The 16665-nt window shown below is 46.3% G+C and overlaps 1 protein-coding gene across 3 annotated transcripts in view; it reads left to right on the top strand.

Annotated features, from left to right (window-relative positions):
• Positions 1–422: 422 nt before the first annotated feature.
• The window catches only part of CCDC30 (coiled-coil domain containing 30), a 37613-nt gene continuing 21370 nt past the window's right edge, over positions 423–16665 (top strand). For 2 of the 3 annotated variants that reach the window (XM_064525658.1, XM_064525657.1), the window contains exons 1-8: positions 424–499; positions 625–798; positions 1276–1396; positions 6714–6904; positions 11631–11720; positions 12624–12777; positions 14864–14917; positions 16082–16197. In XM_064525658.1, the coding sequence (XP_064381728.1) occupies positions 476–499; positions 625–798; positions 1276–1396; positions 6714–6904; positions 11631–11720; positions 12624–12777; positions 14864–14917; positions 16082–16197 (924 nt within the window). In that variant the 5' untranslated portion in view covers positions 424–475. Of the gene's footprint in view, positions 500–624; positions 799–1275; positions 1397–6713; positions 6905–11630; positions 11721–12623; positions 12778–14863; positions 14918–16081; positions 16198–16665 lie in introns of all 3 variants that reach the window. The other variant, XM_064525656.1, reaches the window with a different exon arrangement.

Genomic DNA, 16665 nt, shown 5'->3' with positions numbered 1-16665 from the left:
GGGTGACAACTCCTAAACGCCGTCGTAGCTTCGTGCCCCTGAGCAGCAAATTTCTCTTTATGCAGAAGCCTGGAGCACCGGGGTGAGGGAGGAGAGGAGCAGGAGGCAGCAGCAGCAGGGGCCAGCGCTGGGCTTAACTCTATGTTAAATGGCGCTGCTGCAAGCACACGTTCGCCTCTGCGGTGCACCGGGCCCGCGCTGCCGGCATCTCCCGGTGCAGCGGTGCTGGTGCTGCTTGGGGCCCCGGGTGCTCCTGGCACAGGGGTGCCGGGGGGCGTGGCTTTCCCCGCCGGGGGCGTGGCGACGGGCCAGAGGGCGTGGCTTTCCCCGCCGGGGGGCGTGGCGACGGCCGGGGGCGTGGTTTTCCCCGCCGGCGGGAAGGGCGCGGCGCCGCAGCCAATCGACGGGCACGTTCGGCGCCTGCTGTTGCCATGACGCCGGGGCGGGGGCGGGGCGCGGCCCGGGCCCGCGCCCCATGGAGGCGGTGGCCGCCGCGCCGGTGGGTGCCCGGTGTGGGGGGGTTCGATCCGGTTCGCACCGGTCCGGACCGGTCCCGGCGGGTGGGGAGGGCCCCGCGCTGCCCCCCCCCGCGCCCGGCTCACGGCGCGTCTCTGTCCCCCGCAGGCGGCCGAGGACGTGCGGCGCTGGCTGGAGGCGGAGGGCGCCGACCCCGCCGCCCCGGCGGAGCAGCAGCTGGGTCTGGCGTGGCGGCTGCTGCGGCGCAGCGAGGCCCAGCTCCGAGCCGCCGCCCGCCGCCTCGGCGACCTCGAGCGGCGCCGCGCCGAGGAGATGCGCGAAGTAAGGGCCCCTCACCTCCCCCCGGCCGCGGTGCTGCTCGCAGGCCTGGTTCCCGCACCCCGGGCCGTCCCGGCGGTCCCGATTCACACTGTTTCCCAAAACTGCGGAGTGCCCGTGTGGCCTGGCCCTTCCCCTCTGCGCCCACCGCTAAAAGTAGTTGCAGAGCAGCCCGGGTGCTCTCTGCGTCCTCCCCGCCGCGCGCAGGCACGCTGCTCTTCTCTGCCTCGTTGCCCAGCCTTTTTAGGTGCCCTGTGATGAGTCTCATTTTGGGGAAAAAATACACATGAATGGCGCTTTTGTAGCTGTAAGAGTTCATCCCTCCCGAAATATGCTCAAATGTGGAAAAGGCGCAAAGTAGTGGTGTTCTATAAGCGCTTGAGCTTATCCCGTAAATACTGACGAGAGGGGGATTGAGAGCTATTTGCGCCGGCAAAGCAGCTGTAAATACACCCCAGGGTATGTTTTCTTTATTTCTAGGTGGAAAGCTACGTTGGTCACGTCCGTAACTTGACAGAGGAACAAGATGCCATTACCACTGAATACGAAAGAGAAAATGAGCAGCTCAGGCTTGAGCTGACAGAACTGCAGCTTCAACAGGGTAATCCTTTCCCTCTCCTCTAAAGCACAATCCAGGCAGATGTGGTAACAACTAATGGTGTACAGGGCTTTTCTTTTTTTCTGCAAGAAGCTACAGAGTTTACTTTTATGCTTCCGAACACAGGTTCTTAATCTCTTTCGCTCTTCAGCAACAGCACCAAAGCAAAGCTAACTGCAAACAGTTCCACCTTCTCTGGGATAAACTTAGAGCGGGAAGCTAGCAAGGAGCTGACATGTTGTGGACTGATGGGTACTCTAGAGCAGTGTTTCGCCATAAATTCTCTTAGACAAAGGTGCATGGCGTGTTGGTTTGGAGGCAGGCAGAAGTATTTATGGAATATTAAAATGGATCTGTAATCGGCTTAGACATTCTTGTCTGCTTTACTGCCTTTATTCAGGGAACTGGACAGTTTCTCACTTGGTATGGCTGCAGAGTCAAAGGAAGCCTCTTCCAGGGGTGTGCTGTTTGAAGAACAGAATCGACTGTGCTGTTTGTCACTTGCCATTGGCTTTGGTCTAGACAGCGTCCATGGTTTTTTACAAAGCAGCTTTGAAAGCCATTGGTAGTCTGTGACAGTGATACAAAACTTGGAATCTTGCACCGTATGCTTATTTTAGTATAGTCGTTTTGCTTAAAACAAATTATTTAATTTGTATTTCACTTTCTACAAATAATTTGCTTACCTCTGAAATCCTGGATTCACCTCCAGTAAAGCAACTTTATTTTGCCATTTTTAGTGCTTGTTTTTCTTTGTTCTTCCTGCTGTTCTGCTGTGCTTTGAGTACTGCTCATAGCACACTGTTACTGTTAACTCTTCTTTTTGTGTTGTGTGTTATCCTGGGCCTGTGGTAAAACTGGAGATGATTAAAAAAACTGTCCAAAGTGTGCTTGTTAAGTGCAGTTTTAGTGCAGAAAAAGTGGGACTGTTGGGAAACTGATTGCATTTTTGAGTCTCTGTCCAGTTCTGGTCAGCCTGCAGGTTTCAGGCAGCAGGTCTGATGATGGAGTGACTTTCAAGAGATGGATGTGCTTAAGCACTGTCTGAAAATCTGGTTCTTCTGTGGCATCTCTGGGCAGTCAGAGCCATTATTCAGTGTTGAAAATGCTGATATACAGGGGTTTACAATGGGTAACAACCCTTCACTAGCATTGCTGTGGCAGAGAATTTTATTCCTGTGTTTTTGAGTCTTCTCTCATTTCCCCACGAGGTGGCAGACGGATGACAAAAATGTAATGAAGGTTGAGTTTGCATTAACTTCCTCATAGTGGCTCTGCTCCCTTCAACACTTTAAGTTTTTTGATAGTTGTTGAGCAATGATTAATGCTCGAATCGAAACAGAGATCCATGTTCTTTACATTGGTGGGTTCCTAATTGCAAGGCAGTTGTTACTTGCCTGTCATCCCGCAGGGGCTTCTGGGTCTCCACAGTGCTTTGGTGCTATACAGAGTTACAGGACAGCTTTGGGGGATATTTGGTTTGGAATTTGTCTTCTTCCTGGTGCATGCACAGCTTCCTTGAGGGAGACTTAAGACTGCTGGTGGCAGTTCCTGAGGGCCTGAAAACATGCTTTCTTGTCTGGTGTCTGGAGCAGCTTCATACTGGAGGGATCTGAGGTATCTCTGAAGCAAAGATGTCCTGGATCCTGGAGCCACAGCAGTTTCTCCTGGCTTCTTGGATGTTCATGTCCATGTGTCAGCATCAGCCTTTCCCTCTGAAGGCACTGACTGACCCTGAAGTGGATGCTCAAGTTCTCCTTCCTCATGCGATTGCTCCAGAGTGCCTGGATGTCCATGGCCCAGGACAGGCTATGACCCAGCAACTTGTAGTTTGTGGGGGTTGTTTCATGGTCTCTGAACATCGGTTCTTATGTCTACCTTGTTTTTCTCCACTTTCCCTCTTTTTCCTCCCCACCTGTCTTTCTCCTTCCACAAAAAGCCACTGGCCATCTCTGGCACAGAGCTGCTGTGTGTGCTGGTGGATGTGCTTGCACACAGTCCCTCTGGCACCCAGACATAGAACTTCCTAGTCTATTCCATAAAGCAGTTGGTGACTTTAATTGCTGTCCTTTCTCATAGACTTCTGGGAGGTTTTTGCCTTGTACTGCTCCGTGTCTCTAATGTACCACTGTTGCCTGCTGCATGACAGCGGGGTTAATGCTGCATCACTTCCTCTGTTCCCTGAGTCTCTGCTTTTCATCAGAGTTTGTGCAAACCAACACAGAGATCCTTCCCGAGTCCTGGGAGGTGTAGGACAGGCTGAATGTCATGAACTAGAAGCTGTTTGTCCTCTGGGTCTTATTCTGCCTCTTGTTTTTGTAGGGCGGTTGGTTCTCTTTAGCAGGAACAAGGTGATGCTACAGATCAGGCTTAAAAAAGTGAGGCTGGAGAAAGGGTCTGGTGAAAAGGAAGATGCCGGTCTGCTGGGATTGCTGAGAAAAAGTGTGGGTAGGGCAAGTCCAAAGGATCCTGTCCGAGAGTTTAGGGAGACTTCAAGTGATAGAGTTTAGATGGGAAAGGGCAGCTGACGATGGAGGCTGGTTTAGGCCGGTGGTACGCAAAGGGCAGGCCTGTGAGTGTTGGGGTGCAGGTGGACAGGATCTATGTTGATCTTGCTTGTAGAGAAGGGTAGTGACAGCTGGGAGTCACAGCGTTGGAGAGCTACAGGTTGGGAAGCGAACGTATTCTGAAAAAAGCTGCAAAGACTAGGGTAAATGCAAGAAAATTGCTTGGGCCAGCGCTCGGTGCTGAGTGGGCTCACTATTCCAAAACCAGTCAAATGGATCAGAAGCTCTGCTTCATCCTAGGATTGTTATGAGCAATTTGATCTGTTGTTTCTGATGATAAAAAGCAAGTTTGAACCTATACTTCTTGTGTGGAGCAGGCCCAGAGAGTTACTGCAGCTCAGCTGAAGGATGATAACCCACTCTGCTACAGTAAACCAATTGTCTACAATCACATGAATGTATGCTGGGCTTTTAGCTTATAATAAAGGTGAATTTAAAGGATTCATGCTCTGGTGTAGCTTGTGCTATCTGCAGAGACTGGCTGCTACTGGTTTTACGTTGAGCTATTGATCATAGCTGTACCTCATTTGGTACCTCTGCCCACAGTGACGTTTTTCCTTTCCTCGAGGCAGTTCATAATCCATTTCCAATGGTTCTCATTCAGTACGCCTCGGTGTTTTTGGAGGGCAGATCGATAACTTGTGCGCTGCATTACCAGAAGCTTTTATAAAACCAAATGTAGCAGTAGTAAAATACAATGCTGTTAGGTGCTTGCCTCAATTTGTTAAAAAAAAAAAAAAACAGTCTTAGCCCAAGCTGACAGCTGTACTGCTGCTGTACGAGGCAATGCAACTTCCCATTGTGGGTACGATGGTACCTGTGAACTCCTCCTAAGGGAGAGAAGCTTCCTGGCACGATGCCTTTGCAAATACGAAATTTGCTTCCAAAGAAGTGGTGGTGCAGTTTGTGCTTGCTAATGGGAATATGTCAGTGCACGGTACAACGTTGCTCATATGTGGTTGTTGCTTTTCTCAAATAGGTTGCGTTGGATATGATAGGGAAGGTGTTTCTGAGATGCTCATTAAAAATTACTGTATTTTTTTACAAGCAGGTCATCTGTGTACTGCAGACTCCCCTTATCCTCCAAAGTCTTCCTCTCTCTTTAGCCTGGTGAAAATGTCTGGATCCTGTTACCCTAAATTCTGTTTCTCGGTCTGTTTTGTAGGTTGGGTGTAAGGAAAGTACTTGCCAGCAAAGATGCAAGTGCTCTATCTGTATAGGAGCAGTTGTATGAATTCAGACCATTTGTCCCTTTAATCTGTTGTCTTGTTTCTGGCCATAAGCAGAGCAGCTTCCAGAGGAAGGTGCAGGAATCCTATATTAGGATTAGGCAAAGCCATAGAAAGAGACTGCAAGGCAGGTTAGAGGCAAGGTGTTTTTCCCAGTTTAATATGAACTGTGGGCTCTTCTTAATGCATAAGGAGTGTGTGGCTAGCTATTCTTAAACTGCAAAATGAAGCATTTTGCTCTGCTTCACACAGAAATGCTGCCAGTCAGCCATGTTTGACCTCCTCATTGAACGAGCTGCAATTTATAATCAAAGGCGAAGGCAAACAGGAAACCGCAGGGTGTTTTCCATTCACAGGGCTGGACAGAGCTGGCTGCAGAATGCAGAGTGGAAACATGCGATTGATTTGAGCCTTAGGCTTAGGATGTGATTGCACTGGGTCCCCTGTTAAATCCAGGGTATGGAGGTGTGGAGCAAGCTTGTCCAGAGTTGCGTACATATCCTCTGTAAGAGTATGAGGACTATTTGCTCTGCCTAACTTCAGATATTTAACTTCAACTCCCTAAGCGGTGAAAGAGTATGACTGTCCCTCATTCCTCCATACCAAACCCACAGCTGCCCTTGATTCCTATTTTATGGCACTTGAAAATCTTTATAATCTAGTCTGGCTAGAAATTGGGGGCAGAGTTTGTTGTTTTCCTTTTTAGTCTAAATTAAATTACTGGAGCAAAAGTAGTAAATCGTGAGACTGATTGGAAATGAGCAGTCTGGACATAGGGAGATTTTTGAAAGCCCTTTCTTTGCTTAACAAGCCATTAGATCCAATGCAGGAGTTACTGCCATGATCATGAGGAAGACAGAGTGGTCCTTGTGTTCTCCCAGCAGTTAAATTCCCAACCATGCAAACAAGGGGCTTTTTTAAATAACAGGTTTGTTATAAATGTTCCTAAGCACTGTGCAAAATAGAATTCAGACTGAACAGGAAACATCAAGAATTGTTTTTCTCCTTGGTTCTGAGAAACAACATACCTGGAAGAGTATAAACGCGGTGGTGTACTCCTTTTAACCGGGGCGGCAGAGCCAACTGTGGTCGCAAACTCGACAGTGCCTAGTCATACGCAAATACCAACTTCTCTTGCAAATGCCATCATGGCTCATTTGCCTCGGAAGTCTTTGAGTCTTTAAGTATCACACAAGATACAGCACCCTGATCTCCACCACTGGCTGCAAGCAGTGCCTGAGGCATGCTGTATGTCACTGCTGTGCATAGAGAAAAAAGATATTCAGGCAGTACCTCCTTACCACAATAGTGGTGTTCAGCTGACATAATGGGTGAGAATGGGGGATAGAAGGAAGCAAGAGGAATGGAAGCAGGAGAAGAGATTAAACGTTTTATGAGCTCTTTGTGGCCTCCAAGACAAACTGGGGCTGTTGTAGTGGGGAGCGTTGAGAGGAGCAGGGACGCAGATCTGCAAGCAGTCGGGCTTCGTTTGTTCATTTGCTCATAGAAAACTTTGTCTTGCAGAAGCCCAGCTGAAGGAGGTCGAGGAGATGCTGGAACAGGAAGGCTTGTCCGAAATAGCTCACAGTAATGCCAGTGAACAGATTGCTTATTTACTGGTAGAGAGAACCACGCTGCTGGAGAAACTGGAGATTGCAGATCAGAAGCTGAATTCACACAGCTACGTGAACAGGCTGTGTGCAGCACAGCTTCAGGTACCCTCTCTTTTAGCCACTGAGGCCAACTTTGAAGGTGCACGAGGGAGAAGGATGTCTTTGAGAACTTTTTATTAAAAATATTTCCCCAATCTATGAGAATGTTTTAGATTCCTAAATTCCTAGATTTCTGTATTAGTTTATGCACTCGTGTATTTACACTTGCTTTGCTCCTGCATCTTGCAGAGGGATAATTAATGGGATTGTTTTTAACAGAGAGAACATTGAAGAGTTTGTAATATAATCTAGTTCTGAAGATCTTTGCTGGGTAGCATTCACTTTCTACTAATCCAGCTGTTCTGACAATCCAGTATTTAATACTGGATGAGTGAGTTCCCTTGAAAATCTTAAACTTAAGAAAAATCATCCCTAGTCTTTAAGCTGAGGTTAAAACTCTTTACTTGTCTAGCTGCTGAAGTACAAAATTGAAGTTTTAAGCAATCCTCTGGTTAGAAACTGAGTTCAGTGAATACATCTCGCAGCATGACTTAATTAGTTGGCAGGTTACAGAAGACCATCCATGTCCTGAGACTTTCTGCTACCCGAAGCTGAGATGAAGAAAACTAACAAATGGTAGAGGGGCAGTAGCTGCTGCGCATCAGAGAGGCAGTTTGTGACCGATCTCCTCAATTAAGGCAACCTCCCTCCCAGCAAAGACACTGACTTCCAGATCCTGCTGAATATAGCCATCCCTGGGAACTAGAGCCCAGGAGCCGCTGGTTCTCATAGGTGTTTCTCCCGCAGTGCTGTGCTTGCTGGCCCTGCTGCGGATCACTCAGCCTGCCCTTGTGCTTTAGTTGCCTGATCCCTAATTGAGTTTGGACAGCAATGGCTATTGGATTGCATAGGAGCATAACCCTGCAAAAAGCAGCCAGCCAGACTTCACAGAAGAGCCTTCCTGGGAACAGAGAGGACTGGCGGGGTTTGGTGACATCCAAGTCAAAGTTGTCTGAAAGCAAATGGCTGGGACACAAGCGGGTGGAAGAGTTGTGTTACAGACCTTTTCATTCCTGTCTTGTCTTTCCTCATTACCTTGAACCTTGTTGAAAAAGCTAAGTTTCTGTTTTTTCACTCTGACAAAACTGGTTGCAGGTGAAAAGTTCTTGGCCTTCTCTGGACAAGCTCACTAAAAGAGGGAGACTCAGCAGCCAGCTCAAAGCTCAGGTTGATTTGGGCCACGTTGCACCATCTGATGAGAAGCCGAAGGCAGAGTTTCAGAGAACAGCGTAAGAGGAGGGCAAATACTTAGTGACAGTTCAGTGGAATTACTCCCCTTGCTTGTATTGATGTGCAGCACCTGAACGAGAGGTGTTATCTTTGTATCTAGTAGTTCTTGATGAATTGTTTTTCCTTCTGTGAATTTATTTGGTTGCTTTTTGAACCCATGCAGTTTTCTTATATCCTCAACCTCTCTTAGCAGGCAGTTTCGCTGTTCATCTACTGCCACCTGAAGTTCCTTTGTTTCAGCCTGCCTTCTCTTGGCCTCGTTTGAGGCTATCCAGTTCTTGTAGTAAGAGAAAGTGAACAATTGCCTTTTGTCTGTCTTCTCTGTGCCACTACAGATTTTACTGACCTCAAGAGCATCCATTTCAGACTGGAGAGTCCCAGTCTGCCTACCTGTTGTAGGGTTTGATGTCATTCATGATTCATCCAGAGTACAGTAACATGTTCAGACATAAGTATCTTCCTCAGAATCAAGGAATCTGTTTACTGTGAGGGAGAGAAACTTCACTGATGCACTGTCTCCTGCTCCTGGCTAGAAAACGTCCCTCTGCGAAGCCTGAATAGTCTGCCCCTGAATGCCTGTCACTTGATACAAACGTTTGCTGCAAACAGACCTGTTTTTCCCATGAAGACTTGTAATAGAAACTCCACTGTGTTTAAAAAGAGGAAGCAGAGCTGTAACCTTCAAATGAAATGCCTGGTTAACTATGTTGGCTATTGATCATTTACCAGGTACGATCAAATTTGCTCTTCAGTGCCTTTGAAGAGTTGGTGCCAAGGGAAATAAGGCTAGATCGAATGAAGAAATCAGATGTCTGCAAGTCCGGTGCTGAATCCAAACCTGCCTAGACATAGCTCTGCCTTCTGAAGATGTAGCTGATGGGGACTTTTATCCAACAGCTTGGTGGTTAAAGCAGTTCCCCAGGAAGGTGTAAGAGCAGATTTCTCATCAATCACTTTATAGGAATTCAACTTACATTTTTCTCTCCCTGAGGGAGTGCCTGTCCACCCTTGGGTCGCTACTGAGCAGCGAAGGCAGAAGATTTCTGGAGCCAGGAGAGCAAGCAGGCAAGGAGCATGACTGCAAGTAAAGGTTAGGGCATGGGGTGGGAATCCTGGCTTCTCCTTCTGCTCTTATTTCTTTTCCTTTGTGCAAAGAGCTGCCTTAGATGTAAGTTGTATAAATGATCCAGACAGCAGTGCTAGAACAGCCACACCATGGCTGAAATCCCTCTCCACCAGGCTAGAGAGCTCTTTTTTGCTTGCTTTTATAGTCTTGTGAATCCCTCTGGCTGCAGGTGGGATAGAGTGGAAGTGGAGTCTTCTGCTTCGTGGGTAAACGCTTTAACTGCTCAGCCACCAGTTCCTATCCAGTAAATCAAGCTCAGGTTATGGGAGATGAGTGGAGTATAGTCCAACCTTGTAATTCTGCTGCTTTTACTAGCTTAGCTCTAGCTGGAGAGGAAGGGGAGTACAGAAGCTGGGGTGAAGACTGTTGGGGAAGAGGTGGCTGCTGAAAGCCGAACACTGTGGCCCTGGGCTGTTCTCTGAAAGGCAGGTAGCCCACCAGCTCCTTCCTCTGCCAGCTGGAGGCAGTCGGATCCTATCATCGTTCTTACATGAGCTCTGGGCCTTCTTATCACCTGGGCCCTTGCGGGAACACTTTTGTGCCTAGTTCTCGGGCACCTCGGATGGGCACGAGCAGCCAGTAGTAGTTCAGCGTGATTCATCGCTCTCAGCAGCTAGCGAGCTGTAGGGCCACATGGAGATGTGCCTTGTCACTTATGCACCTCCAAGATAAGTACCTGCAGGAGCACCTATTTTAGGGATTTACTTTCCAGCTGTTAGTCATGGGGCGGAAGAGTAACAGGAGATGATGTGGATCTTTTTAATGAATTTGATGCGTGAAGTCCTCAAGGATGCTCAAATGGTAACAAGATGGAATTGCTAAATTGAAAATGCATAGTTTTAATGAAATAACTTGAATATTTTCCACAGACAAAGAGAATCTGGCTAGAAAAGTAGAACATACTGTCCCCTAATGGAGACCTTGAATGGCAAAGAAATCCTAGGTTAGGAGATGCTTTCTAGTGCTCCTCTAATGATCACATTGTATGTTTCTGGAACAAGGCTGGTCTTGACTGCTAGGTAAAGATGGAGGGAGTGTTGTTGCAGCTGTGCTGGGTGGGAGATAGAGCCCAGGCAAAGCCTGCTAAGTAGCAATAATATCTTTTCATGGACTATCCGTGTGTAAAGAACAACGTGAAGTTTTCTTGAATTCGTCCTAGTATGTAGTGTCAGAGTCCCCCGTAGGTGAAGACAGGCCTGTTAAACACGTGACTTTTATCAATCCTTCATGTGTCTGTTTAGAAGAACAAGACTTATTAAAAGAAAATGTATTCTCACATGATCAAAAGAATTATAAGCTTAATGTTCCTAATTTCTAATCAAGCATAAATTCTCTGCAGTTCTTGTACTTGACACCTTTCTTCCTGCGTTTTTAAAACTTGGTGAAAGACAGATGTTGGAGATTGATTCTTCAGGAAGACAGTTTCTTTAAAGCAGACTGTCTTTCTTCCAGTGATGTCATTTATGTCCATGTTTGCAATATATGTATTCTGATGATTAAACACTCCGTTCTTTTGGTTAGTACACTTGTTTTACAGAACCATTAGAGTCACAGCACTGTTAGCGGTTAAAAGGTTAATTGCTCCTGTTACTCTGTGAAGTGGAACGTGTAATCTTTTTTTATATTCAGATGAATTATTACATGGTTGCTTCATTTTTATACCTAGGGTCCAAATACTTTCCTGTCTGTTACAGAAATGAATGTAGCTTTTAGCTAGACTGCTCAAGCATAATTGATTTTTTGATGTATCCTCACTAATGCAAAAGCCAGGATACAAGCATGCATCTTAGTGTAGTTGCCTCTGATATTTACATGAAAAAGTGCTTTTTGAAGTCTGGAAGAGAAGCCTGGCATGTACAAGCACATTTCACCTCTCTACAAAATGCTGCAAAATCTTAATGACCCCCAGCCTCCTGAGTGTTAGCAAATCCTCAGTGCTGGTCCCTGTGCACAGACTGCAGGGGCAGTAGGAAACTGTTAGCTTGGTAAGTGCTTCAAAAGGAGCGGACTATGGGGAGGTAACCCAGCACTACTCTGATAGAGCAAATCAAGCATACTCAGCACCAGTACATTTCTTTGTGCAGAGCTGAGCCCACAGGCTCTCAAAGGAAGACACTAAGGAGATCACAGGTTTAAAAAAAGCAGTGAACCCCCAGAGTTCCCAGTACTAACAGCGTAACAGGCAGCTGAGAGATTTTCATGGGGATTTGGGATCTCTCTGTCTGAAACTCACTCTTTAAATATAAGGCATGGTAACAACCCCTTGCTAGTCAAGATGTGTTAAAACTGAAAATGCTACACATAGATGTCTAGTGATACATGGCAGAATGCTTTTTTGTGGTGTTGATTTATTAAAATCTCTTTCCATGCAAGGGTGAGTTTGATCACATTCATCAGACGTTGGCAGATGAACTCCAACAGCAGTGTGAATCCATGCGGTGTACTAAAGAGGCAATGAATAAGGTAATACATTTATACATTTTCTTGCCTATGATATGGCACATAGCTGTGATTTTAAACCGTGAGTCTATTCTTGAGCATGCTGTGAGGTTTTCTTGTTTGTTTTTATCTGATGGCATGCGAGTTAGCTGCGAGCCTGCGCTGCAGGCTGTGCAACCAAGTCAACCTGATGCTACGCATGAGTTAATCGCTTCTGCTGCGAACTGGGGTTAACACCTTACTAACTTTGGGTCAGGGCTGGCTTGTAGGCACTCATCTGCCTTTGATTATAGTCACAAAGAAATGTTATTGGAGGTAGAGTGGGTTGAAGTCATGGTGGTGAGAAATAGCTTTTTATATAAGCTGAAATGACTTTTCGGCAGCATCTCAGGTCAGCGGGTGAAGTCTCTGGCTCCAGCACTCTAGGAGCAAGTGCAGACTGGAAGAGGAGGAGGTTGACATTGCCAGGCAGGCTCGGAGCTAGCTCTCACAACAGCCGTGAGACCACAAATGCAGACTTGACTTATCCTTAGAGTAAACTGTCACAGGGTGTGGTGGAGCCTTCAGCTTGGGAAACCACATGTATTTTTTGTCTGGACCAGGTCCTGGCTGTAATTATACCTTCTGGCCTTCAAATGTATTTGAAAACACACCTTAATTAACAGCATTGTCTCAGAGAGGGGAAAACAGAGGAACAACTGTGGCACGCTGTTCAACACCTGCCAGGAGTGCCCTTCGACATGTGTCATGGGGAATAGCGTTACCTGCTGCACGTCCATCTTCCGCCTCAGCAGCGGCCTTTTGCTCTCTGTGCTTGTGTTGCCGGTCCTGTTTCAGCGTGTCGGGAGTAGTGCAGAGGGTCTGACTGGATCCCATCACTGGAAGGATTGTCTCGTTTCCGTTGGAGCATCAGCACTTGTGTTTCAGTCTTGCAGGGCAGAGCTGGAGAGGGAACAAGCATTGCGCGCAGGAGTTGAACGAGATCTTGATGAGGCCACACAGAGACTGCAGATGGCCCACGAAGAGATCCAAAGGCTGACAGACGAGCTGGATGCGCAAAGAAAGGAGCAGAGCGAAAAAGGTAAGAGCCTCTCTTGCTGCTGCACACTGCTCCAAATTACTAGCCTGTGTTTAGCCAGGCTTTCAGGCAAGCTTTCTGCCTGTGCTTCAGGTGAGAATTGCAGGTGTCCTCCACCTCAAAGCCCACCTCTATTCAGCATAAGCCTTGCACTTTCCACCCAGGGAAATCAGAGAAAGGCTTTCCTGTGTCCTCTCTGCCTGTAAGGTGGAAAAATCAGTGACAGATGTTAGCCCAGTGCCTAGGAGATCTGAAATGCGGTCGCTAAACAGTGTCAGGAGCAAATGGACAAAGAATCTTGAATGGAGAAAGCCAAGACATCAGGTTATCTGATCTGTGAGTAGAGTAGCAGCATCTTGATGGACTTCCTCTCCCTGGCTTGTACAAAGGAAGAAAATCGTGCTCTAGAAGAGGCTGAGAAGAAATGACAACTTGGTTCAGAAAGAGAATACCTAAGATACCTCCTATGGGGCTTCAGCACAGCTGAACTACCCACCTCTAGATTCTTTAGATGCTATGATTGGGATTTTTCTGCTTTCTGACGGATCCTACAGTTAGCACTGAGCAGAAGGGCTTTGTACAGGACAAGGATGGTACTGCCGGAAAAGTTTTTCAGGGGCACAGCTATGGCCAAGTGTAGAGCACTGCTTCCTCACAGAGAGGAATCCAAGAGCTCTGCTATGCTGCCTTCCCTTTTTCAGCTGCTGGAGGGGAGCCCGTCTTGGATGGGAATATGAACCCTTTCTCAAACCAGTTATTCTAAACAGATCTTGTTTATCAAATGTTCACTATTGTAGTCATAAGTCACACAAAAGCATCGCTAAGTGATGAATAGATATTTGCTTTGCAGATGACTGCAAACAACCTCATTAGGAGTCTTTAACAAGTGCTTATAACTGTGGCTTGTCAGCTGTCTGGAAGTGACTGGTTGGATTCTTTATCCCTGCTAATATTTGCTTATCCTCATTACTGAAATGTCTGTTATTGACCAGCCCTTAAGCATTCTATTTTTAAATCACATTTAAGTACAGGCTGAAAAAAATAAACTGTTTTCTGGGGAGAAACAAAACTATTTGGTAAAGCTGTTAAAATGATCCCTAAAGCGAGATGCTTCACTACTGCCTCCAGTAGAAGATTCCCCCAGCAAAACACTGTGCTTCGTAGATGCTTGTTTTCTGGGTTAATCAAATTGTCCCCAAATCTGTGATGCAGAATTTCAGCAGAGAACAGCAGGATGTGATCCCACATCTTATGCACAACACTCAGACTAGTCACTAAACCTTCTAGGTGGCCTCCAACACCATCGTTTACAGCTTTTTAATCAAAGGCTGGGAGATAACCGCAGTGCGCAGATCTACTTTGTGTATTGATTGGTACACACACATTCGTGGGCATGGAGCGAGCGTTGTGTCGCAGCCTCCGAACAGTACTGCTTCTCCGGACTGCGAATGGGCTGCAGCGTGCGACTTCTCTGAGTGGATCCTAGCCTGCGTTGGGGATCAGTGTGGAGCACGCTAGCTTTTTTTAGTATTCCTAAGTATCAAATGAATATGAGGCTTTCCAAACTGTGAGTAAGGGTTTAAGGCTTGTGTCTTTGTGCTTTATTCTGCTGGGAGTATCAGTGTGCAGGATGAGTATTATAAAGTCTTAGTGACTTCCCCTGGTGAGGTATAGCTGCATGCCTTCTCCTCCCTGTGAACTTCAGAGCCAACTGCTGTGTAAATTGTTTGGTTTTCTAATAGAAAACTACATGCAATCTCTGTTGTTTAATAAACTCCACTTAATCAGTGTATGTTGCTTCTATGCTACCTTGTAGCTGCTTGCTTGCATTGAGGAGAAAGTACAATATTCCTTCTGAGTGGCTTGTAGCCCAGTTCTTGGGTCTTTGGTGATGGTGATTAGATATTTTAAATCATGTGCAATGGTCTAGCTGTCTGGTTCTTCAATTTTTTTTTCTAATTTTTCCTTCAACTCAGTAAGTAAGAGAAGTGCATTAAAAATGCTGCTGAGTTTTGTGTAAAGAAAATTCAAATGGACTGCCACAGCAAAACTGTCTCTATTGTTCTTTTATATTCTGCCTTGTGGTCAGCCCTGCAAATGCCCGAGAGCTGGGAAGAAGGAGTGAATGAACAGAGAGAGAGTGGTAAGTCATGCGTTTGTTATGGCATTCAATGATGTTATTTACAAACAGAGCAGATCCAGAATTTTATCAGGACTTTCTGTAGTGATGAATGGGCTTTTCAGCTGAATGAAGTCCTTGACTTTCATTTTAAATCACAAAACTGAAAATCCGGTATCAAAATCCCTGTTGAAAAGCAGGCCTTATTTTTTTGCCAGCTTAGGACAAAGAAAGTCAGTATATTTTATTTTCTCCTGACAGAAAGTCAAATTTTGCTGGAAAGGAAAAAAAAATTTTCCCAGAAACTGTTTTGATCTGAGGTATATTTTGCCTGCTCACATCACGTCTGTCTGCATTACTGGTTCTGTCTGGAGGCTGATCCAGAGCATAGCAAACGTGGACACTGTGGGTGTTCGGGGGGGATTTGAACTTGAATGTGAGCTCAGACACTGAACTAAGATGATGAGTGCCTGGGGACCAGTGTGTTACAGCAGAACTTAAAGGCCTTCCTAGGTTCTTTAAGGAATGTGTGCCTTTATCAGGTGTTTGTGGCACAGGCTCTCCAGAGTGCTGCTTTGCACTCTGATAAAAAACAGGTTTTGAGGATTTCTAGGAATTTGTCTTTTCCTGAGAGCATTCCTTCCCACTGAGAACCCATTTCTGTATCAGCAGCCAAGGTAGCCAGAAAAGCCCACAGACTGAAGGCTGCAACTGGCATTGACAGTTCTCCAGATCCTGCTGGCTCTGTGGGCTGGCCAGACCTACCTGGGCTTCTGTGGCGTTTCATAGATGCCATGCTGTCCCTTTCAGAGCAATATTCTCCTGCCCAAACCAGCATCAGCACTCTTTCAGACTGCCTGCTCTTCAATGGTTTTACAGGGATGTTGGATACTTACTGAAGTTTCTAAAAGGAGAAGTTTTAAAGTTTTAAAAAAGTCGCTATTTAAATGTTTTCAGAACTTATTCTAGTTGTTTGTGAAAACTATATCTAAATATCTGAGATGAGGCGTTTTCCTAGTGAGGTCTAGAGGTAACCTCACTCCCTGGAATAACTACAGAGAGACTATGCAGTGCAATGCAATTTCAGAAATGATATTCATATGATAGTCTTCCTCTGAGCTTGGCGGAGGCCAAGGGACAAACCAGTGTTAAAGCAACCAGTCAGATGTTTGTCTGTACTATGCCCAGATAGGACTGAGCTGCAGAAGGCCATGGAGCAAAACAGCAGATTGGACAAGGAAATTCTGGCACTGCGAGCCCGGATTCAAACGCTCGACTTGGAAAGAAAAGCTTTCCTTGATCTGGTGAGTACCCACCTCCTCGTGACTTGCTCTCCTGGTCTGCATTGGCATCAATGGGCCTCTGCGTAGCCGATAGTCCTGGGATGGTTTCTGACATTCAGTCCTGTTCTTTAATCTACCCTTCCTCTGTATTTCCTCTCGCTTCTGCTCTTCATGCTCAAATCGAGTATGTTTTAGATCTTGCAGAATAGGGCCCCAAAATGCTTGTCTTCCTGTGCCTAGCGTACTGGATCAGCCTGATGCTTTCTGTTACTAGTCAAAGTTTGCACATAAGTGAGGGGGTAAACGGAGTCAGCAACGTTTCTACTTGAGGACTGTTAATAAGAAGAATGGTTAGTCCAAAAGGTTAGTCCAAAACCCAGTGCTAGCTATATTTTACAATTCTTGATTTATGCTCATATTTTGAGATATGTCAGCCTTTTTTGCCTTTTAATATGGCTACATTGATTTGCTCAGTGATAGTAGAGCAGA

This window comes from Dromaius novaehollandiae, chromosome 24 (assembly GCF_036370855.1).
Source record: "Dromaius novaehollandiae isolate bDroNov1 chromosome 24, bDroNov1.hap1, whole genome shotgun sequence".
NCBI lineage: Eukaryota > Metazoa > Chordata > Aves > Casuariiformes > Dromaiidae > Dromaius > Dromaius novaehollandiae.
The sequence above is the reverse complement of the archived record's forward strand: the minus strand, read 5'-3'. Positions and strand labels throughout refer to the sequence as shown.